Source organism: Mus caroli, chromosome 11, assembly GCF_900094665.2.
Source record: "Mus caroli chromosome 11, CAROLI_EIJ_v1.1, whole genome shotgun sequence".
Lineage (NCBI taxonomy): Eukaryota > Metazoa > Chordata > Mammalia > Rodentia > Muridae > Mus > Mus caroli.
In genome coordinates this window covers 55,025,047-55,048,749 of record NC_034580.1, presented here as the reverse complement: position 1 = coordinate 55,048,749, position 23,703 = coordinate 55,025,047, and the positions used below count along the sequence as shown (strand labels likewise).

Sequence of the window (23,703 nt, the reverse complement as noted above, 5' to 3'; positions counted from 1 at the left end):
CTCCGCCCGCGGAACCCAGTTTCCGGGGAACTTTTCCTTAACGTGGGCCTCGTCCGAAGCCGGGTGGGCGCCGGCGCCATGGACGAGCTGGCCTTCGGTGAGGCGGCTCTGGAACAGACACTGGCCGAGATGTGCGAACTGGATACGGCGGTTTTGAACGACATCGAAGGTGCGTGTCCCGGGGCTCCGGCGCGGCCTGTTCAGGGTCGCACGTCCGGCGAGGGCGCTTGGCCGGGAACTTCTGCGCGTGCGCACTGCGCGATCTGGCGCCTGAGATCTAAGGCTGAGCTTTCCGGACCGCAGTGAGCTAGGTTTCTGGACACGCTGAGTATCCACTCAACTTCAAGCCTGGTCCTGTGTACAGTTCACAGGCCGATCCGGGGTTTCTCATTTCTTGAGTTCACCAAAATTCCCAAGAAAGTCCACGAACCGATATTTGCATTTACCTTGGCTTGCAAGCATCTGGCTACTTTGGATAGAGGTCAGGGAGGTCTCTTTGAGTGCACTAGAGCTAAGGAGCAGCCCCTTCACGGGAAAGGAAAGATACTTTTTAGGCGGAGGGCAAGGAAGAGGCAAAGGCCCTTAAGGCAGGACCTGAGTTTGAGGAATTGGTGTGGGTCACGCTGGAAATCTGATAGAAGAGAGAAGGTGCTCTCTAGAATATTTTTCAAATTTTGTGATTCTGGGGCAGTAACTCGGATTCTAGAACATATTAACAGGCTTTCTGCGCTGAGCCACACCCCAGGCCAAGAGATCCTTTAAAACATCACTTGAACTCGCTCAGCATGATTCATCTCCCATGTCAACAACAACTACCAATTGGGCAGAGGGAAGGAGTGGGGCGGATCTGGAGAAGAAAAAAAAAAAAAAACCCAGCAAGTCTTCGTTACTATAAGATATGTATCCATGTTAGGTGGACTGTTCAACGATCTCTGGTGGCTGTTAACAATTTCAAAACATTATATTTCTCTTGCTCGTTTAAGGCTGCTCCACATCACCATGACTGTGTATTGTCTACAACTACAATGGGGCCTGTGGGATTACAGTAGATTGTGCCCCCTGATGCTCTGTTGATAGACACCTAAGCTGTTTGTTATATCCCAACACAGCCTTGGACTGCTGTGCTTATGTCTTTATCAGAGACCCAAATGTGCCATCAAAGCTTGGAGTTACTGCTAGTCACCTGCCGGGCAGTGGTGGCACATGCTTTTAATCCTAGCACTTAGGAGGTAGAGATAGGTGGACCTCTGAGTTCGAGGCCAGCCAGGGCTACACAAAGAAACCCTGTCTGGGGGTTGGGGGGGGGGAGAACAAAAACTGCTAGATACTTAAGAGGAATGAAAGTTTAGAGATATCTTGGTTGACCTGAGATCCAGGCATGGTTAGGGACAGTGGGAGGAGGGATGGGAGGAGGAGAGTACAGTGTTTGAGTTGTTAGAAGTTCCCTCTCGGTGTTTGGGTGTCCACCCATCCCAACATGGATAGCCTACACTTATGGAGTGCTTGGTGTTAGGTTGAGAATTGCAATGAATCCTTCCGACAGCCCCAGCTGGAAGACATACTTTTATCTTACAAGTAAGAGACCAAAAAACAGAGGGTAAATGACATGTCCAAGTCTTGCAGCCACAGCAAGACAGAACTCAGACCCAGGCTGTTGGCTCAAGAGCCTGGACTCCTGGCTCCCAAGGCTGGACGAAGAGGTCAGATTGAGGCAGGGGCTGGGGAGCCATGTAGCTGTCCCCTTCAACCCAGAGCGGCATTGGACATAAGACTGGAAAGTGGCAAGGAGAGCCAGTCCCACTGGCCATCTCCAGCCTGCTTCTCTCACCCGCTGTCATATGACTCCTCTGTGAGCTTGCCACCTTTATATCTGAAGATGATGCTGTGTCCAGAGCATCAAGTCCTGCTTCTGGTTGTTACCTCAGAGAAGTTCCAGAGGAGCTGTCTTCTCCTTGCTCCTGGTGTCCGGTCACTGGAGGCTGGCAAAGGGAGCCTGTGATGGGGACCACTGTGCATTGAGGGCAGAGAAGGCAAATGGACGTAGTGCTGCCCTGAGACTGGCTGGTCACTCTAGGAGCCCTGGGGAGCCCAAGGCCTGGGACAGCCAGCTCCCCAACAGTCTGTTGGCTCAAGATGTATGCATAGCTTAGGTCCAACGTGGTTTCCTAGGAAGCTCTCCTGGGTTCCAGTTCCCCCTCTCTGTCCTGGTCTTACACTGTATCTGTTTATGTTCCAGTATTGTGTGACTCTCCCCAGAATCTGATAGGGCGCTGTTACAGAGTGAAGAAACGATTCCATTCAATTTGAGCTTCATGAACCAGTGAATGTATTGGTGTCTTAATCAGTGTTCTGTTGCTGTGAAGAGACAGTATGACTGCAGTAACTCTTATAAAGGAAAGCTTTTAACTGGGGCTGGCTTACAATTTCAGAGGTTTCGTCCATTGTTATCATGGCTGGAATGTGTGGCGGCACACAAGCAGACATGGTGCTGGAGAAGTGGCTGAGAGCTCTCCATCCAGATCCATAGGTGGAGAAAGGGAGACACTTAGCTTTCGAAACCCTAGAGCCCAGTCCCAGCGACACACACAGTTCTTCGAACCAAGCCACACCGCCAGTCCCTCTCAAGTAGTGCCACTTTTCAATGACCAAGCATTCAGTGGGATTGTGTAGACTCCCAAACAGCTATGTCACTGCCAGGTCTTAACTCCAGCGTAGTGACAACCTTTGGAAAGTTGCATCTAGAGCCCTAACCCCACACACCCACCCAGGAATACACCTTCTGCCTCCTGTATACTCTGACCTCCCGAGGTTCCACGCAGCTGAGTGGCGAGAGGACACAGTGGTTAGAATCTCTGGTCAAAGGTTCTATAGCCCTCCCCCTCCTGCCAAGAGAAGTCATTGCTATCTTTATAGACCTAGTTATCACTTAGTTGTCGCTGCTTTTCAGCTTGCTTTGTTGCACTCTGGGACAGCATTCTGTAGGGCACCACCTGTCCTGCCATCCGTGGGATGTCTTCTGTCTCCAGTCCCACCGCGCACACTCAAGCACTCCTTAGCAAACAGCGCCTGAGTGAGAATTCCACTAATCCCCAGTGCTTCCAGAAGAAAGGACCCTTGTATCAGCACGGCATTTAAGACCTTGCCACTGCCTTCAACAGTGTCCACCCACTGAACCCTCCTTGGGTACAGCTCAAGGTAGGTGTCAGTCAGGGTTATCACCACTGTGATGAAACACCATAACCAAAGCAACTTAGAGAGGAAAGGGCTTCTTTGGCTTACACTTGTGCGTTGTAGCTCATCACTGAAGGAAGTTAGGACAGGAACTCAAGCAGGGCAGGATCCTGGAGGCAGAAGCTGATGCAGAGGCCACGGAAGGGTGCTGCTTACTGGCGTGCTAACCCCTCCCTGGCTTGCTCAGCCTGCTTTCTTATAGAACCCAGGACTGTCAGCCCAGGGATGGCCCACCCCACCCACAACGGGCTGGACCCTCACATCCGTCACTAAGCAAATGCTCTACCCGCTTGCCCATCTAGGGAGGCATTTTCTCAGTCAAGGTTCCCTCCTCTCAGATGACTCTAGCTTGTGTCAAGTTGACATAAAACTAGTCGAGTAACCCTTCTTGCTTGGTCCCCATGTCCAGAGCCCCTCAGGGATAAAGAGTAAGAGCACACTGGGACACATGGGTCCTCATGTCCAGCCTGTCTAATGGGCAGCGGAGAGCTCTCCATTGTGCTGTCGCTCTTAGGGAAATTGCCTCACCCTCTCTGAAATACAGGCTTGAGGGTTCCCTTGGGATGTGGTGGGGTCAGGGGAAGAGGTAGCAGCTGTGTGATGCCTCTGAGGGGAGGGAGAAAGGTGCTAGGTGTGGGTCCAGGAGGCGGTGGCTGAGCATTACCTCTTTCCTACATTAGTTAGCTGGACACAGCTTCCCAAATGACCTGGTCAGCACCAAACAGGGCACGCTGCCTGGTGGAAGCTTAGGACCTAGCCTTTGTCTAATTGTGATTGGCCTAGGTTAGGCACTCTGCTGGCTGGAGAGTGCCTTTCTCCTGTTGGCTACGTGCCTGAGGACATAAATTCTGACTTTTTTTTTTTTTCAGAATTTATGAAATCATACAAATTTATTTTCACTGAGAGTTATCAGTCCACACGATGAAATTCTGACTCTATATTATGTATATTAAATTACATAGTGATGAATAGAGGAGTTAAATATTGTTACATTATGCTACCTGGATTTCTGCTTTTTAACCATTACACATGTTTACCAGAAAATCACTTTGCTTGTAGGAATCTTGCTATGCTATTTCTTTCTAAACTATGATAAGAAGATAAATGTCCAGTAGGCTTCTTTTGATAGATGTTAAGCATGCAGTCGTCAACATCCTAAGCATCACCTGGATTGAAGTAGAAGCTAGAAGCTAGTGGAAACAATGAAAACTAGAACAAAATATTCTTAAATAATAGCTGCTATAAAGCAAATCACTTTTATAATAGGTATAATCACTGTATAGTTCTCTTTTTTTCCTTTTTTTTTTAATTAGGTATTTTCCTCATTTACATTTCCAATGCTTTCCCAAAAGTCCCCCATACCCTCCCCCCCACTCCCCTACCCACCCACTCCCACTTTTTGGCCCTGGCGTTCCCCTGTACTGGGGCATATAAAGTTTGCAAGTCCAGTGGGCCTCTCTTTCCAGTGATGGCCGACTAGGCCATCTTTCGATACATATGCAGCTAGAGTCAAGAGCTCCAGGGTACTGGTTAGTTCATAATGTTGTTGCACCTATAGGGTTGCATAAATTCTGACTTTTAATTAACTTATTTTGCAATGCTAGGGATGGATCCCAGAGGTTCATACATCACTGAGCTGTGCCCAGCCTGATGTAGAATTCCAAACTTGGAGACTGATTGGGCCATATAACAAGTGAAACCCACAGCCCAGCATTTCACAAGGTGGGGCTCTCCTAGTTAGAGGAGCTCAGAGCCTGCCCTGGTGTCCAGCCATGCCATCTGGGGCTTTGCAGGGGAGGAGAATTTATGGCCTTGGAGAAACCTATTCTGACCATTGTCCCCTTAACAGATACTCTGCCTCCATACCCAGCCACTTCCCAGGAAACCTTGCACCAGGCTGCCCAAAACAGGTTCTATCCCACAAGCTCCCTGCAGCTGGACAGGAAACCCAAGAGAGGCCTTGGACGTGTGGCTCAACCGCTCGGGCATTGTGGTTCTTAACACTATAATAAATACAATACTAGACTTCATTCTTTGGATCACATGGGGCCCAGCAGAGCTTGTCAGAGGCTAGCAGGCATTCTGACACAGTGCCTACAGAGTTATTCTCACATTGTTCAGAACGTGTAACCAGCAGCCGAACCTGTTGTGTTGTGCTCAACCCGTATTGGCAGTCCCTATCCAAGGAACCTGTACAGGAAGTTTCCCGAATGTTCTAGGCTGTGGTTCCAAGTCCTGAGGTGTACCATGTAATGGTTCTGTCTTTTTTTACGTGAGAGATGGGCCAGTAAGGGGCCCCCACCCTGCTTTAATGAGCAAGGCCCATCCTTAGCATCCTCTAAGGTTAGAAGAAACTCCAGCCATAGCCTCTGAATGGCCTCTCTCACCGTGCATCAGAGGGGCCCGTGCTTTTGTGATGTAAGCGCCATAGCCTTGGAGACTGTCCTTAGGAAGTGGTGGAAGAGCCAGCTGATGTTGTGCCCACCTGAGGGAGGGCAGGACCAGAGCCCGCTGTTCCATCTCCTTCTCAGGGCAGCTTCCTGCACAGGGAGGGGCAGGGCAGCCTTGGACGCACAGATCAGATTCCTTAAAGCTCCCAGGAGCACACAGTTCTGGCCCCATCAAGCAGCTGCAAATGTGTAAGCGAAGAAGTGAGTGCTGGTGATGCTGGAGAGATGGGCCTTTACCTGACCAGAGTCGCCTGCTGGTGCCTCAGGGCAGGGCCACTTCCCTGTAGGCTAAAGTAGCTCTGACGAGAGGATTGTGTGGACTTAAAGAAGAAAGGTACAGCAGTCGAGCCTGGGAACAGTTGCTCCTGCACCGGGCACATGGGCTGTTTTTGCCTCCAGAGTGACCAACATGTTTTGGCCCTCCAGCTCAGGCAAACTGGTGGGGTCTATGCTAACTAGGGTCTTATTCTATCAGGGCCACGTGTCAGACTCTCTGGGGTGAGCTTAGGTGATCAGGACATAAGTATCCTAAGAGACAATGGAAATTCTCTGTGTGGTGGCCCACATCTGGTAATCCCAGAACTCAGGAGGTAGAGGCAGGGGTCAAGAATTCAAAGTCATCCTCAGGTATATAAGTGAGCTTTGTGTTCTGTCTGGGCTATTCAAGACCCTATTTCAGCCGGGCGTGGTGGCGCACGCCTCTAATCCCAGCACTTGGGAGGCAGAGGCAGGCAGATTTCTGAGTTCAAGACCAGCCTGGTCTACAAAGTGAGTTCCAGGACAGCCAGAGCTACACAGAGAGACCCTGTTTCAAAGGAAAACCAACAGGAGCCTGCTGAGGCTGTCCCCACCTGAGGGAGGACAGGGCTTGTAGTTCAGGCTTCTCCATGGACAATGACCCCCAGGCAGTGGAGATAGTCAGGGTTAACAGCAGAGCAAGTCTGAGGAGAGAATGTGGGAAGAATTGAGAGTAAGAAGGACGTTCCTGGCAGCGTCAGCCCAGGGCATGGTAGGATGACAGGAGTGCTGGGATACTTTCAGAAATCAGGCAGGGCAAGCGAGCGAGGCAGAGTGTGAAGGCTGAAGACCACCGTGTGTGTGTGTGTGTGTGTGTGTGTGTGTGTGTGTGTGTGTGTGGCCAGAGCGTGGTGACTACATGGCCCCATCACAGATTCCACCGAGTTGGTTCTTTTTGTGTGCATCTGTTTATGGCTATATATATGCACAGGTGTATAAATGTGTGTATCTGCAGATGTATAGATTCTGAGGTAGATGTCTAGTGTCTTTGCTTCTCCACATAATTTAAATGTATATAATATATATGTGTGTGTGTTGTTTGTTTGGTTTGGTTTGGTTTGAGACAGGGTTTCTCTGTGTAGCCCTGGCTGTCCTGGAACTCACTCTGTAGACCAGGCTGGCCTCAAACTCAGAAATCCACCCGCCTCTGCCTCCCAAGTGCTGGTAAAAATATATTTTAAACATTTTTTTTTTAATGACAAGGAGGTGGTGGCACACACCTTTAATACCAGTATTTGGGATTAAAGGCCAGCTTGGTCCACAGAGCGAGCTCTGAAATTACAAAGCAACAAATTTTTAGATTTATTTTATTAGCTATGTATGGTTTGCCTGCATGTATATGTACACTGTGTGTGCAGTGCCTCTTGAGGTCAGAAGAAGGAATCGGATGCCCTGGAACTGGAGTCAGGAATGGTTGTGAGCCACCCTCTGATGCTGGGAACTGAACCCTGGTCCTCTGCAAGAACGAGTGCTCTTAACCACTGAACCATCTCTCCAGCCCTTCCACATAATTTTAAAAGCAGCATTTTTCTTTTTAACTGAACTTGCAGCTCACAAATTGACTACAAAGGCTGTTTGGCCATCAAACAAGGAATGTCCTTGTTCAGCCCCTCAGACCTGAGATTATAAGCATCAGCTGTCATACCCGGTTCCCCCCACCCCACCTCCCCCTGCTTTTTAAATTTATTTTTTGCTTCTTTATTTTTCCATACCTGGCTTTTTGTGGGGGTTAAACTCAGGTCCCTCCCTCTGCCTGCACAGCAAGCACCCACTAATGGAGCCATCTTCCCAGCCCCTCTGCATACTGCTTGCTGTGTAAGTGGTTGAGGCCCAGATGACTGCAGGCCTTTGCGGAGGCCTGCCAGAGCACCCTGTGCTGTCTCTCTGCATATGCAAAGGCAATAAAGGCTGCTTGGCCCAGGGCTCACCTCAGGCCTGACTATATAGGAGCAGACTGTACAGGCACCGTGGATCAGCAGAACTGAGCCAGGATCTCAGGTGCTTCCCGAGGCCACTGAGGGCTCTTGATCCTTCTCTGGACCTTGGTGTCCTCACTGGGAAGAGGTCCTGAGTGCAAGCATGACTGTTTCATCAGCCTGCATGTGGCCTATCCCCTTCCAGGAAGAACCACATTCTTTTAATGCCCTGGAGCAGGGCCTTTGAGTGCACAAAAGGCAGTCTATACTCCTGTGCCCTGGCACCCATATGACAGCCAAGGACCAGAGTGCCTGCCAGGGACTTCTGAGGAGTAAGGGCCTGGGGAGCAGCAGGGCAGGCTGCATGCCTGGAAGAACAGTGAGCCATAGCCCAGTCCTCTAGCCTGCAAGTCCCCAAGCAGGGGGCACTGTCCTGTGTCCTCAGTGGGAGGTGGTACCACTTCTCTATGCAGCCTGCTCCCCTTCTCTCTCCTGCGCTCCTTCAGGGGATGGGATGGGTTGGATATCCTGTAGGCTCACTGGGATCCCAGCATAACCTGTCCTTACCCGAGCCACTGTTTCTGCCTCTGCCCTCACACCTAGCTTGTACTGTCTCGTCTTTAGCTTTGCCTTTTCTTCTGGCCAGAGTTTTTCCTTCCCTTGTAGCCCTATTTATTCAGACTACACTCAAGTGTCACCTCCCCAGGCAGCCTTGATACCCACCTGTCTTTGCTTGCCCAGCCTCTCACCTCTGCCACTTGTCTCACATCTCTCCCCCCAACCCCACCTCGAACATGTGCACAGCTGGTTCCTTGGTGGAGTGGAAGTATCCCCCAGGGGCTGGATCTCGTGTTGTCTAAATGAACCCCGGCAAGTGGCTTTCACCTAGCATGGTCCTTTGATTCTGTTGGGGAGGGGCAGCTGAGGCTTCAGGTTTCCGGTTGAAGCCAGATAGGATCAGGGCTTGAGAGGGGAGTATAGGAGGCTTGTGCCCGGGTCCCCTTTTGTCCTTTTGCTTCAAATCACTTATGGGACCTGGAAGTCTGTGCACGGTCATGAGAAGTCAGTATTCAGCATGCCCTGATGGCTCGTAGCTTGGTTACTGTGGTGCCCCTTTCCAGACTGCAGGACCTACTGAGCCCTAGTCCTTCCTAGGGTGAGGCAAGGAACACTCTCACGTTAGGTGTGTAGCGTGCTGGCTGATGTCTCCCCTCAGTTCTTGTGTGGCCCTGCTCATTCCCTTTAAAATGTTAAAAACCTACCAGATGCCCAGGACTGACTCAAGTCTGCAGCTAGCTCAGGGTCTAGTTTGCAGTTCTAGCCAATTCCAGCGGCTGTTGAGAGGAAACACCTTTGCTGAAACCTTTTTGAGTGGGTAGATGCTTTATTAACTTGTTCTGGAATCGCCACCCCGGGGAGGGGTAGAGTCTGGACCTGGGGGCTCTTAGAGGCATCCGGCTCCCAATGCATAGCCGGTAGGGAAAAGAAGAGAAAGGCCGCAGCACACGGCCGCAGATCCTTGGCAAGGCTTATTCTCAAGGAGCTTGCAAAGCTGGCTTTGCGTTCCCGTTTCCTCTCAAGACTTCACCCTGGCCACCACCATCTACAGACATGAGCTAGTGACCCGGCTCAGAAGGTGGTGAGGGGGGAGGCCAGGCAGCATGGACACACATGCTGCTAGTTGTCAGGCCTGCCTCTGGTCCAGTGCTTGACTAAGGCTGTTGTACTCACAAGCGTGCCCACATGCTTGGGTCACACTTGTCCAGTGTCCAGATACGGACAGGGGTGGGGAGGCGTGACCCCGCCTGTACAGAGTGTTTGTTCAATGAGCCTGCAAGTCTTTCTGTATTCGGGACTCAGATGTCGGAAGGAGCAGAGTAGGGTCAGCACTGGGAAGCCTTATGCCTGGACTCCAACACACACACACACACACCGTGTCTTCTGGGGTCGGGGCTCTTCCCTGCCTTCAGTTGGGTGAGGTCAGAGGCTTTCCCAGGAGCTGTGAATGGTTTGGGGACTTGCGAGCACTTGCAGGCTAGACAGAACGGTGTCAAAAAAAGATGTTTTCTTTGGAACGAACCTCCTATGAGGATGTGAAAAGACCTAGGAAGGGGATCAGGGGAATGTCAGGAACACGTGTCTGTTTCCCAGCCAAGACTCTGAAAAGAGAGATGGGCCACAAGTCCCTGACACACATAAGGTGACTTGGTCGCTGGACCCCTCCCAGACTGTTTGAGTCCCTGGTCTGCCAACTAGGCTGCCAGATCTTGCTGGGCCATTGCCACAGAAGCTAGGTTGCTGGCCATCACTGTGTGGTGATGGTAATGGCCGGGGTATGTGTGTGCACGTGTGTGCACAGGTATGAAAGAGCTTTCACCCTTACCAGCAAGGGACAGGGACAGACTTGGCATACCCTTAATATCCACTGCCTTTCCCTTCTGTCCCAGAGACTGGTTCCTGTGCAGACTTTTGCAGAGTGCTATAAGAGAATCGAGTAAGGCTTCACTTGTTGACTGCTGGGGACTGTGATACCCTGAGGGAAGACACTGACCCAGCCTAGGGGCATCAGAGCTGAAAGCAGGATATGCTGGACGTGTGATTTGAGGAAGGATTTCCCTAGCTCACTCCTGAAGGCAGTTTCATGAGGGATCCAGAACTGGATCACCAGCCCCCTCTCCTTGAAACCAGTGTTCTCATCCTGGGGCGCTCTGATAGCTAGATGTCCCTGCACCACCAACTGCCACTATCTAAAGGCAGCTATTGGCCTTCCTCAGACTGTAAGCATATCATCTCTTGTTGCTGCCATTCGATGCAAAAGCCAGGAGTGGGTAAACTGAGGCTAAAATGGTCCAGGCTAGTTCTGGGTGTGTGCGAACGAACCAGCGGTGGGAACACAGAGCTTCCGGGATCAAAGCCAGACGCCGTCCGGATTCCGGACCCAGGCTCTTTTCGGGGATGGTTGCCTGTGCGGCAGGGGCTGGGACGACAGTGACCGCCAGTAACCCCAGCGCGCGCTGGCGCAGACGCGGTTAAAGGCGGACGCCCGCTAGTAACCCCGGCCCCATTCAGAGCACCGGGAGAAACCCGAGCTGCCGCCGTCGGGGGTGGGCGGGGCCCTAATGGGGCGCGGCGCGGCTGCTGATTGGCCATGTGCGCTCACCCGAGGGGCGGGGCACGGGGGCGCTCGGCGGGCTTTAAAGCCTCGCGGGGCCTGACAGGTGAAATCGGCGCGGAAGCTGTCGGGGTAGCGTCTGCACGCCCTAGGGGCGGGGCGCGGACCACGGAGCCATGGATTGCACCTTTGAAGGTACTTTGGGGAGGACCCTGCACTCTATTACTTTGCCAGGGTCTCTGCAGCGGACCGCAGTACGGTGTTCTAACAGAGAATGCAGGACGGCCCTTCCCCACCTTGGGCTGGAAGTTGGTGGGCCTCTTTATCCTGCTTAAGAACCGACACCTTGCAATTTGCAGCTTAGACAACTTTCTCCACATCCTCTGCTTTCCCTCTGGGCAGGATCTGGAGAAAGAAACAAGAAGGCCACTGTCCTGTCTATCTTGGAGTTTGACCCATTTGGTGGCCCTAAATTGGCCATTTTGGACCCTCCAGCAGAAGGCAGGCTTTCCAGCCTATTAGTTTTTCTTTCTTGACCCTCGTTTCCCCACTTGGCAAATGGCTAATGGTGAGTGGGCACGAGAGATGGAAGGTCCTATGATTAAAAGTACTATTTATGACCTGCATAAATCTGGAGAGTCTGCAAGCATCCAGAAGGCTGAGCCTGCCACTCTGTTTTGTTCACGGCAGTCTCTCCCCTGCAGTTACACACCACTTGCCCAAACATCCATCAATGGGCAGTACTGATACCTTGCTCTGGTGGGCAAAGCCTCACGCAGGAGTGTCAAACAAACAGTTTAGTTTTAGTCCTTTCTTTTTTGCAGAGGAGGAAACTGAGGCCCAGGGAGAAGAGGCAGGTGGCCTCCAGCGCAAGTGGAGGTGTGGGCAGGGGAATGTGAGAGCACTGTGGGCCCTCTAGTGTTATGCTCACTATATGCTATAGAGCCCTTTGACCCAAAAGGTGGCCTCCATGAGTGGGTGAGAGGGCCTGGACTGAGCCAGCCAGGCTGCTGGCTGCCAGCTGGGGTAGAGGGCCTGGAGCTGGGATGGTGCCAGGGAGGACTGTTCAGTCCCTGTGAGGAGGAAGGAGCCAGGATAACAGAGCTTTTCCAGAGGGGAAACCAAAGCCAGAATGGCCAGACCCAGGGCCTTGGCTCCATGCCCAGAACACACAGGCACATTGGTTGGCTACTTGGCCAGCCACTGGTTCTGCTCCAAGCCTGGGTGTGTGCTCTGCTGAGGAGTGGGTTAGCAATGGTGGCTTTGCCCCTGGCTTTTTGGTGGAACAAGGAAAGGTGCTGCAACAATAGCTCAGCCTGTTTGTAGACCTGGGTATGAAGTCTATTGTGTGCTGTCTGTGTGCCTGTGACCCTCGCACCAGGGCCCTTTCTTGCCTCCAGAGCAGGTGAGCGCGCCTGGGTTGAGATGGTGGTCTGAGTAGGGGTACTGGCTAGCTCTCAACACTGTCAGGGAGATTTGGACTCAGTGAGACTAGGCCAGCTCAGTCACTTCACTTGTACAACAGGGCATCTGTTTGGCCTAAGTGGGCTTGCTGCTTGGCCAGACCCGATCTGCTGACATGGTCCTTACTCACTTTTTGAGTCTGACCAGGATGGATAAGGACCTTGCCTGCCGTGGATGTCTGCCATGTCTGCTACTCTTGTTTGGGAGTTCTACTCTCAGAGGCCGTTAGAACGACCCTGTCTCTCTGTAGCTCCCTCTTCCCTTGTAACTGAGTGGGTGGGTGACATCACTGGAATCCCAGTGAGTCTCCGAGTTTCTGTTGAGTTCTGTGTGCAGGGGACCCTGTGCAAACACCCTTAAAGGAAGAGCCCCGAGTGTCCGTGGGCACGGACGCTGCTCCAGTGTAAAGGCTCCTTTGTTCTGTGTCCCCTCTGCCCTACTGCCTGTTAGGACCTGTTCCTCTACTGAGAACTGGACCTCCTGAGTGTGTGAGGCATGCCCTTGTTTTACAGATTGAGAAATGGAAGCTCAACTGGGGCAGAGCAGGGCTGTCCACGTTGTAGACCAAGCATGTGTTCTTTTAACAAGCCATCCAGGCAGAAAGGGAGCAGCAAGGGCAGAAGAGGCGTCTTCGATGGCCTCCTGCCTTCGAGCAAGCGCTCGGAGTTCACCACGCAGAGCAGAGGGCACCTGCATGGTTGCAGGACTGAGCAGCGGATGCCTCAGGACAGTGGAATTAAAGGTTCCCTTCGTCCATGGCAGGATTCAGCCCAGGAATGGAGGTTGCTCATTTGGTAGAGGCCTGAATTTGATCCCTAAAATCCAAGTAAAAAATACTAGGTGTAATGGCGCTCACTTGCAGTGCCTGCATTTCCCCAGGTTGTCCGTCAGTCTCCGGGGTCATGACGGGGTGGGTTGGGGAAGTACTGCATACGTATGGACACGTGTGTTCACATTAAACAAATGGGACAGGCCAAGGTAGAGTTCAGTGGTGGAGTATGTGCTGATCATGTGCATTCTCTGCTCCACTCTGGCACACACAAAAACCCACCAACCCACGGATATAAAACACACTAAGAGAGGGGCCATTCAGCATTCTCAGGGAAGATCTTGGTTCTCGGGTGGGATTTGAATTTTCCTTCCTTGTGAGATAAGGTTCCATCAGACTGCTCAGCTGGGCGCTTACCCTTCTTTTGTTTTTGTTTGTTTGGTTTTTTGAAAGGGTCTCACTCTGTAGCCCTGGCTGTCTTGGAACTCACTGTATAGACCAGACTGGCCTTGAACTTACAGAGATCCACTTGCCCCTGCCTCCCAAGTACTGGGATTAAAGTTGTGCGTCACAAGCCATCTGGCTGGACTTGGATTCTCCAGGATAGTCTCCCTAGTAGCCGAGACCCCAGCGTTGCTAGGCATAGCATAGCATAGGCAAAGTTTTTGTCTGTTCAGTTCTTTGATTCCAAGCCTTGGGGAGAAGGGGGCCTAGGAAGAACGCCTTGCCTGGTGTAGGCACTTGGTACACGCTGAGTAGGTGACTGAGTGAACGCACAAATGTGGCCCTGCTGTGTGCTATGCTGGGGATGTTAGGAGATGTTGGTGAGAGGCAAGAGCCTTGAAGAGGGCAGTCTCAGCCAGCCACAGCATGAAGCGCAGGCTAGAAAAGAGTAAGTCAGGATTCCAACAGTACAGGCCTTCCTGGGTGTGCCCAGGACTGTCACCTGCACACATCACAAGCGGCCGTGTGTGGAGCTGGCCTCCGTACCCTGCTGCCACTCACTCACCATTGTCGTCTCCTCCCCCAGACATGCTCCAGCTCATCAACAACCAAGACAGTGACTTCCCAGGCCTGTTTGATGCCCCCTATGCTGGGGGTGAAACAGGAGACACAGGCCCCAGCAGCCCAGGGGCCAACTCTCCTGAGAGCTTCTCTTCTGCTTCTCTGGCCTCCTCTCTGGAAGCCTTCCTGGGAGGACCCAAGGTGGCACCTGCACCCTTGTCCCCTCCACCATCGGCACCCGCTGCTTTAAAGATGTACCCGTCCGTGCCCCCCTTCTCCCCTGGGCCTGGGATCAAAGAGGAGCCAGTGCCACTCACCATCCTACAGCCCGCAGCGCCACAGCCGTCACCGGGGACCCTCCTGCCTCCGAGCTTCCCCGCACCACCCGTACAGCTCAGTCCTGCTCCCGTGCTGGGGTACTCGAGCCTGCCTTCAGGCTTCTCAGGTGAGCGAGTGACAAAAGAAGAATGGCCGCTGTGCTCTTACAGAGGAATTCCCAGGCTTCAGAAGTCAGGTGGTCATCCTGCAACCTGAGATGCCCTTTGGTTCTGGGCCCAGTGCATCCTCCCAACCCCCAGTTGTGCAGCTGGAAGGTGACATGTGCAGGGTCTGTCCTGCTTTGAAGTAATGGGGATAGTTATGTGAGGCCAGTCGGGGTAAAGGTCGGCAAGGCAGCCTGTGCCAGCAACCTTAAACTCTGTCTCTGCAGGGACCCTTCCTGGAAACACTCAGCAGCCACCATCTAGCCTGCCGCTGGCCCCTGCACCAGGAGTCTTGCCCACCCCCGCCCTGCACACCCAGGTCCAAAGCTTGGCCTCCCAGCAGCCGCTGCCAGCCTCAGCAGCCCCTAGAACAAACACTGTGACCTCACAGGTCCAGCAGGTCCCAGTGAGTGGGTCTGACCAGAAAGTGGGGGGTGGGGACGCCTGGCTTGGATGCTGCTCCCTTACAGCTGGACCCCTCCCATCCAGGTTGTACTGCAGCCACACTTCATCAAGGCAGACTCACTGCTGCTGACAGCTGTGAAGACAGATGCAGGAGCCACCGTGAAGACTGCAGGCATCAGCACCCTGGCTCCTGGCACAGCTGTGCAGGCTGGTCCCCTGCAGGTAGATGACTCAGGCACAAGGGAGACCATGGGGGGAGGGCTGGCTGCACATGTGTCTGTCCACCTGATGAGATGCATCTGACCCCGCAGACTCTGGTGAGTGGAGGGACCATCTTGGCCACAGTACCACTGGTTGTGGACACAGACAAACTGCCCATCCACCGACTCGCAGCTGGCAGCAAGGCCCTAGGCTCAGCTCAGAGCCGTGGTGAGAAGCGCACAGCCCACAATGCCATTGAGAAGCGCTACCGGTCCTCTATCAATGACAAGATTGTGGAGCTCAAGGACCTGGTGGTGGGCACTGAGGCAAAGGTACGGTCAAAGGCCTGCAAGACTCAGGCCAGGGTAACCAGGGAAGAAATGGGGTACATCAGCCAGCCGGGGATGGGATTAGGTCAGTCCTCGTCACATAGTCTCATATGCATCAACTTGTCTGGGTCTGGGCAGTCCCGTTTGCGGGGTTAGATCTTATCAAGGGCAGCCTGGATAAAGAAAGAGCTGGTCTCTGCATTGAGGGTGACGCGGTGATGAAGCACAACAATCCTGTCCTGGAGGAACTGATACCCTAGGGGAGTAGTGGGAAAAGTCAGTGTGCCAGCGGCTGGCTCCCATGTGCGGGGAAGAAACTCGAAACAGTGAAAGTTGTGGGTGTGAACTGGGTGGTCAAGGAAGGTCTCACTGTAGAGAGCTGAGGGTGTAGGGGAATGTGAGGTAGAGACAACAGGGGCCACAGCTGGGAGACACCGTTGTGAGTATTCACAGGGTGACTTTTATCTCTGCCCTGTGGAGTGGGTACTGTCAGGAGACAGCAGCATAGAAGAGTTGTAGGCAGAAGGAGCCGTCCCGTCCAGAGGCCCCGAGGCAGCTGTGAAGCAGAGCAGCTCTACCTACTCTTGTACCTGTGGTCAGGTCCACTTGGCTAGCTGAGCCCTCTCTCTCTCCTCACAGCTGAATAAATCTGCTGTCTTGCGCAAGGCCATCGACTACATCCGCTTCTTGCAGCACAGCAACCAGAAGCTCAAGCAGGAGAACCTGACCCTACGAAGTGCACACAAAAGCAGTGAGTCCCAGCTTCCCCTCTCCTGCGGTCCTGGCCACTATTCCATTGCTGTGAAGACACTATGACCAAGGCCAGGTTTATTAAAGGCTTAAGGTTTCAGGGGTGAACCCATGACCGCAGTGGTGGTGGCAGGCAGACAGGCTTGGCGCTTGGAGCAGTAGCCAAGAGCTCAAATATTGAGACAGCCACAAGGCCAAGAGAAAGAGCTAGCTGAGAATAGTGTCGGGTTTTGAAATCTGAAAGCCTACCACAGTGACACACCTCCTCCAGCCAGGCCACACCTCCCAATCCTTCCCAAACAGGAATGGGAACCAAGTGGTCAAACATGACCCTCTGAGAGCCATTCTCATTCAGATCGCCACCCTGATGCTGGCTTCTCTATCCCTGCCCAACCTTGCCTCTGGCTCTTGCCCTACCTTGGCTCCTGTTTTGAGCATAACAGAGCCATCTAAGTCCTGGTGCTTGGCGGCCAGACCTCTCTCACCAGCCCCGTTCTTTCTGCCTGCAGAATCACTGAAGGACCTGGTGTCAGCTTGTGGCAGTGGAGGAGGCACAGATATGTCTATGGAGGGCATGAAACCTGAAATGATGGAGACGCTGACTCCTCCACCCTCAGACGCCGGCTCACCCTCCCAGAGTAGCCCCTTGTCCTTTGGCAGCAGAGGTAGCAGCAGTGGTGGCAGTGATTCTGAGCCCGACAGTCCAGCCTTTGAGGATAGCCAGGTTGGACTCTGCAACATGACCCCTTCCCTCTCCCAGAAGCCCTGCAGTCTCCTCCGCCTTTTAGCCTTGCCTTTGGAGCTAGCTGAGCTATATGCCCTTACCTCCCTTGCTTCCTGCCAGGTCAAAGCCCAGCGGCTGCCTTCACACAGCCGAGGCATGCTGGACCGCTCCCGCCTGGCCCTGTGTGTACTGGCCTTTCTGTGTCTGACCTGCAATCCTTTGGCCTCGCTTTTCGGCTGGGGCATTCTCACTTCCTCTGATGCTACGGGTACACACCGTAGTTCTGGGCGCAGCATGCTAGAGGCAGAGAGCAGAGGTGAGTCAGGTCAGCCCAGGTGTTGTCAGCAGAGACCTTTGGGACTTTGGATTTCCGAGAACTGAGTTCTCAGACCTTTTCTTTGCCTGTAGATGGCTCTAATTGGATCCAGTGGTTGCTGCCACCCCTAGTCTGGCTGGCCAATGGACTACTAGTGTTGGCCTGCTTGGCTCTTCTCTTTGTCTATGGGGAACCTGTGACTAGGCCACACTCTGGCCCGGCTGTCCACTTCTGGAGACATCGCAAACAAGCTGACCTGGATTTGGCCCGGGTAAGGGGCTGACCCTGAGGAGGCGGGGTGGGGCCCCGGGCCTGGAAGGTGCTGGATGCCTCTGCTCGCTTCATTTTCTCCAGTCTGTCCCATCCCCCACCTTCAGAGCTCCTGACTCTAGGGGCCCAGACAAGGGGGTACCCTGCTGCCATTTTTCTTACTGAGAATCTTTTCTCCAGGGAGATTTCGCCCAGGCTGCTCAACAGCTGTGGCTGGCCCTACAAGCGCTGGGCCGGCCCCTGCCCACCTCAAACCTGGATCTGGCCTGCAGCCTGCTTTGGAACCTCATCCGCCACCTGCTCCAGCGTCTCTGGGTGGGCCGCTGGCTGGCAGGCCAGGCCGGGGGCCTGCTGAGAGACCGTGGACTGAGGAAGGATGCCCGTGCCAGTGCCCGGGATGCGGCTGTTGTCTACCATAAGCTGCACCAGCTGCATGCCATGGGTATGGCTGGCTGGGAGCTGGGCTCCGAGGGTCCCCACCACACCATCACCTCCTGTCCTCATGCCTCACCCACTTTTCAGGCAAGTACACAGGAGGACATCTTGCTGCTTCTAACCTGGCACTAAGTGCCCTCAACCTGGCTGAGTGTGCAGGAGATGCTATATCCATGGCAACACTGGCAGAGATCTATGTGGCAGCGGCCCTGAGGGTCAAAACCAGCCTCCCAAGAGCCTTGCACTTCTTGACAGTGAGTAGGCTGATGGGGACAGGGCTGGGGGCTCCTCTTTACAACTCTCAACCTGTCACTTCCAGGGCAAGGGGCTAAACAGGATGTGGCAGTGGTTAGCAGGTGGGCTGTAGGCCCTCCTGGGGTCCAGCTCAGAGCTGGGTTTGAGCTCGGAGCCAGTGTGACGGTTCTGTTCCTTCCCCTACAGCGTTTCTTCCTGAGCAGCGCCCGCCAGGCCTGCCTAGCACAGAGCGGCTCGGTGCCTCTTGCCATGCAGTGGCTCTGCCACCCTGTAGGTCACCGTTTCTTCGTGGACGGGGACTGGGCTGTGCACGGTGCCCCCCCGGAGAGCCTGTACAGCGTGGCTGGGAACCCAGGTGCTCTCTCGTTCCGTTCTTACCCCTGCCTCATCCCTGTCCCTACGTCACATTACACTGTCCCCTCTTCTCTGGATGCCCTCACTTATCAGCTGATATTGCCCTGTGGGGTTGGAGCTTGGGCCACAGCTGGGGCTGTGAGGGGGCTGTGAGGTGGCTTTTGCTGGATTTTGCCAAGGTTCTTTAGAAGCAGGTCCGCAGACAATGGGGGGCATGAGCGGTGACTCTAGGGGACACCATTGTTGTCTTAGGAAGAGCCCTGAGCAGAGTCAGGGCCATGGGTATGTGACTAAATAGGCTCTCCTTTCCAGTGTGTAGCTTGTGCACAGCTACCGCTTCTTCCTCAGTCAAGCTTAGGAGGGCAGGGACCCATCACTGTCTGTCTGTTAGGGTTTGGAACTAGGAAGTAGCTCTGGGTTGGGGCCCCAGCTTATGAAGGCATTGCTGTGGGAGGGGACTGTAGAGAGGAGGATGCCTAACCTCTGTTCCGCTCACCCCTTCTCACAGTGGATCCGCTGGCCCAGGTGACTCGGCTATTCCGTGAACATCTTCTAGAGCGAGCGTTGAACTGTATTGCTCAGCCCAGCCCAGGGGCAGCTGACGGAGACAGGTGAGTTTGTCTGTGTCACTCCCAGGCAAGACCTACAACAAGGGCATCTGGGAAAGCTTTGTCCAACCTCTTGAGTAGCCAGACTCTGTTCTCAGAGCCTCTCTGGGTCTTGCTTTCACCTATCAGCCAGACAGGTAGTATTTTTGTAGAATCCTAGAGTCAGACTATGCTCGGTTGGACGGTTGGTGAGAGCCATTTTCACCCAGAACCCGAGACTGCTGCTATGTGTCCTGACAGCTCTCTCCTGCCTCAGGGAGTTCTCAGATGCCCTTGGATATCTGCAGTTGCTAAATAGCTGTTCTGATGCTGCCGGGGCTCCTGCGTGCAGTTTCTCTGTCAGCTCCAGCATGGCTGCCACCACTGGTAAGCTCCAGACCCCTGTCCTGACTCCTGCCAGACCCAGATACAGTGTGGCTGAGAGTCAAGCACCTTTCTCTCTTCTGTAGGCACAGACCCAGTGGCCAAGTGGTGGGCCTCACTGACAGCTGTGGGGATCCACTGGCTGAGGCGAGATGAAGAGGCAGCTGAGCGCTTGTACCCACTGGTAGAGCATATCCCCCAGGTGCTGCAGGACACTGAGTGAGTCCCCAGCCAGGTCCCTCCCGCCCAGCATCAGCCCCGCAGTACTTTGCTTAAATATCTGTACAGGAGGATAGTGCTATCCTCCCAGGAGTCTAGAACCGTGGCAGGAGATCTCAGGGAGGGCTGTAGTCTGGTCTAACTTCCTATGTCTGCCATGGCCCCAACAGGAGACCCCTGCCCAGGGCAGCTCTGTACTCCTTCAAGGCTGCCCGGGCTCTGCTGGACCACAGAAAGGTGGAATCTAGCCCAGCCAGCCTGGCCATCTGTGAGAAGGCCAGTGGGTACCTGCGGGACAGCTTAGCCTCTACACCAACTGGCAGTTCCATTGACAAGGTGAGGGGTAGGGTGGGTTCCTGTCTAGGCCAGGGTCACAGCTGTCCATTCCCAGGTTCTTGGCATAAGTACAGAATAATGCTAAATGGACTTACCTCAGTTTTTGACGACGGCTTAAGTCTTGGGGAGAGGGGTCTCACTGTTTCTCCACCACCAGGAAGGAGGGTGTGGGGAGCAGACTGGTAGGGCTCCTGTTGGGAGCCATTGTGGGGAAGACTGTGGGCTTGTAGCATGAGGCCTAGAGAAGGTGGCCCGGTGACGCAGTGCATGTGTTGAGGCAGATGCAGTGCTTCAGTGATGCAACCTGGAGTCAGGCCCTGGTGCTGTGGACTTCCTGCCCTTACTGACGCTAGAGCCTCTCGGGGTGCGAGCCTTGAGCCAGGGTGGCCCTCAGCTAGGGAAAGCTTGATGCCCATAGGGAAACTCTTGCCTCTGCCCTGCCTGCTATCCCAGGCCATGCAGCTGCTCCTGTGTGATCTACTTCTTGTGGCCCGCACCAGTCTCTGGCAGCGGCAGCAGTCACCAGCTTCAGCCCAGGTAACTCACGGTACCAGCAATGGACCCCAGGCCTCTGCCCTGGAGCTGCGTGGTTTCCAACATGACCTGAGCAGCCTGCGGCGGTTGGCACAGAGCTTCCGGCCTGCTATGAGGAGGGTGAGTGCCACTGTTCTCACACTGAGGGGCATGAGGTAGGAAGCCGGGAGTGGGGGGACAGTAAGTCTGAAACGGGCGACTACTCCTTGCCTCTCAGGTATTCCTACACGAGGCCACAGCTCGGCTGATGGCAGGAGCAAGTCCTGCCCGGACACACCAGCTCCTGGACCGCAGTCTGAGGAGGAGGGCAGGCTCCAGTGGCAAAGGAGGTGAGGAGGTGGCTGTGCTTACAGGGCTGGTGAGGGTCAGGGGCCATCTTGGTCTAGTGAGACATACTGAGAGCTGACTTACAGAAATCAGCTGGGATGACAATTTTTGAGGCAGTCATAGGAAAGCTGAGCCCACCTGTGTGCCCAGCCCAGGTGGAGAAAGCAGCCAGACTGGGAGTTCCATGTGGAAGAGCTCAGCTACTTTGTCCTGCACGTGGGGTGTGGGCTCGGCCAGACCTAAGCCTCCCTTCCTTTGATGTGACCTGTGCAGGCACTGCAGCTGAGCTGGAGCCACGACCCACATGGCGGGAGCACACGGAGGCCCTGCTGTTGGCATCCTGCTATCTGCCCCCTGCCTTCCTGTCGGCTCCTGGGCAGCGAATGAGCATGCTGGCTGAGGCGGCACGCACCGTAGAGAAGCTTGGCGATCACCGGCTACTGCTGGACTGCCAGCAGATGCTCCTGCGCCTGGGCGGCGGGACCACCGTCACTTCCAGCTAGACCCCAAAGCTTTCCCTTGAGGACCTTTGTCATTGGCTGTGGTCTTCCAGAGGGTGAGCCTGACAAGCAGTCAGGACCATGCCGACCTCTAGTGGCAGATCTGGAAATTGCAGAGGCTGCACTGGCCCGATGGCACCCTCTTGCTCTGTAGGCACCTTAGTGGCTTTTCCCTACCTGAGGCTCACCCTGGGAGACCTGTACATAGTGTAGATCCGGCTGGGCCTGGCTCCGGGGCAGGCCCATGTACTACTTTGACTTTTGCGAACTTTATTTTCATAGGTTGAGAAATTTTGTACAGAATATTAAAAAATGAAATTATTTATAACTTCAGTTTTGTTTATCTGGGTAGGCAGATGTTTGCCTCAGCTGATTGCTATCTTTCCTGGCTTGTCCTTTGGGAAGCCGGACTTCCCATCTGCTGTAAGGTGTATTTGCTGGCTTCTGCCTTGTGATGTTATGTTGAGCCACCTTGGCCCTCTGATCTCATGGCTCATACCCCTTGCGGGGCCTTGATGGTCTCAGTTGTTCCTTTGCCTTCCAGCCCTCCAACAGGTAATGACATCCCTGTGTGTCTGGAAACACACACAGTTCCCTAGTCATCTCTGTGTGCACCAGCATAGGTGAAGGATCAGGGTCCATTAGTGAGTAGACAGGGAACCCTGTTTATGTCCCCAAACCCCTTCCCTCTACTCCCAACCCCTTAGGGAATCTGGTCGGCATCCACAGGCCGCACACTTCCAAAACAATCGTGGTATCTTTATTGACTTTTTTTTTTTTTTCTGAATGCAATGACTGTTTTTTTTTTTTTTTAACTCTTAAGGAAAATAAACATCTTTTAGAAACAGCTCGATACACACAATCTTCAGTGTGAAGCAATATACTAATAAGAACACTAGTTGTCTTAACATTTACAGTCTTCATATATATTATATATATGTATATGTATACATATATATACACTATATAACGAGGCCAGATATAATACACACGTTTACCATTTTACAGTCATATGTACAGAACGTTGCAGGGAGAGGGGGCTGCATCAGGCCTATTGAAGCGTGGACAGAGCTGAGGACACAAACGGACAGGTGGGGGCTGGCCGTGGTGGTGGTGGTGACGGTGGTAGTTGCTCGGGGAAGGGGCATCACTTTGGCCCCGACCCCAGCCAAGGCCAGGTTAGGGCTCTGCTGTGGAGCACACGACGCACAGCAGCGACACACAGAAGCGAGCATGTTCCCAACATATATACATTCTATGTAACATATATATAGAGGGGTACACAGGTTTGTACACGAATCTAGCACTGTCTCCGCCCATGAGCCGAGTGAGCTGAGTGGCAGTCCCTGAATCCCATGTTGGTGTTTTGTCTGGGACAGCTGCACATCTGCTAGAGGGTAGCCAGGCCCAGTCTCCTCAGGCTTCCAGACGGGGCTCCAACAGTGGGGTGGAAGACTGGAAAGGGGACAAACAGAAGCCATAGGGCGCCACCCCAGGCCAGCCCGCATCAAGGATAGACTGGCCTGAGCCCAGGCTGCCACGACCTTGGGCAGATCCATGCCAAGTGCTGGGCCATGTCCCCCGCTGCTGGGCCTCTAAGAAAGGCTTGGGTCTGCCCCACGACATCCACTGAGCCAGCAGCCTCTTCCCGGGGGCACAGCTTGCATGCCACGTCTTTTTCAGAACTTGCAGGGGACTTGCACCCCGCCTGAGACATTGTGCCCTGGGTCTGGCCACTCCCTGGCCTGCCTTCGCCAAGCCTGGCCCCGGTTTTCTTCGCAACCTAGGCCTCACGCCAGCGCCCAAGGCAGCCGGAACTTAGACCCGGGATGGGATCAAGGACCGGCTGAGGGCGCAGCTCTTCTTCCTCGGAGTTTCGGCCACACGGGGATTACAAAGGCAGCCTCTGTGGGAGGGACAGCCCGTTACTGTTATCACCAGCCGCAGCCACCCCTGCCCTTCCACAAGAACTGTGCAATCACCCTAGACTGTGGCAAAGTAACTTTAGGACCTGGCCTGCGCCCCTCCCTACCCTCTGGCAGGGCAGGTCG

The 23,703-nt window shown here is 53.9% G+C and overlaps 2 protein-coding genes across 7 annotated transcripts in view; one reads left to right on the top strand and one right to left on the bottom strand.

Moving 5' to 3' along the window:
• Srebf1 (sterol regulatory element binding transcription factor 1) lies at window positions 1-22,509 on the top strand. Of its 2 annotated transcripts, none has more exons than XM_021177564.2 (19): window positions 1-169; window positions 14,270-14,689; window positions 14,954-15,132; window positions 15,216-15,353; window positions 15,443-15,664; window positions 16,301-16,412; window positions 16,921-17,135; window positions 17,256-17,451; window positions 17,544-17,722; window positions 17,902-18,163; window positions 18,244-18,410; window positions 18,598-18,766; window positions 19,274-19,376; window positions 19,630-19,739; window positions 19,823-19,955; window positions 20,126-20,291; window positions 20,745-20,945; window positions 21,043-21,154; window positions 21,426-22,509. In XM_021177564.2, the coding sequence occupies exons 1-19, from the start codon at window positions 79-81 to the stop codon at window positions 21,653-21,655; spliced, it is 3,405 nt and encodes a 1,134-aa protein (XP_021033223.1). In that variant the 5' UTR covers window positions 1-78; the 3' UTR covers window positions 21,656-22,509. The 2 variants fall into 2 exon arrangements, with proteins under 2 accessions (XP_021033223.1, XP_021033224.1); XM_021177565.2 differs by lacking the exon at window positions 1-169 and adding an exon at window positions 11,066-11,201 and having other exon boundaries at window positions 21,426-21,980.
• Rai1 (retinoic acid induced 1) overlaps window positions 22,420-23,703 on the bottom strand; it is a 93,070-nt gene continuing 91,786 nt past the window's right edge. For all 5 annotated transcript variants that reach the window (XM_021177563.2, XM_029483839.1, XM_029483838.1 and 2 more), the window contains one exon: window positions 22,420-23,558. In XM_021177563.2, coding sequence (XP_021033222.1) covers window positions 23,544-23,558 — 15 coding nt within the window. In that variant the 3' untranslated portion in view covers window positions 22,420-23,543. The remainder of the gene's footprint in view (window positions 23,559-23,703) is intronic.

Coding starts and splice junctions, on each gene's coding strand:
- Srebf1 (XM_021177564.2), top strand. CDS start 79: ATGGACGAGCTGGCCTTCGGTGAGGCGGCTCTGGAACAGACACTGGCC. Junction 170..14,269: donor GGTTTTGAACGACATCGAAG/GTGCGTGTCCCG, acceptor CTCCTCCCCCAG/ACATGCTCCAGCTCATCAAC. Junction 17,723..17,901: donor CTGACCTGGATTTGGCCCGG/GTAAGGGGCTGA, acceptor TCTTTTCTCCAG/GGAGATTTCGCCCAGGCTGC.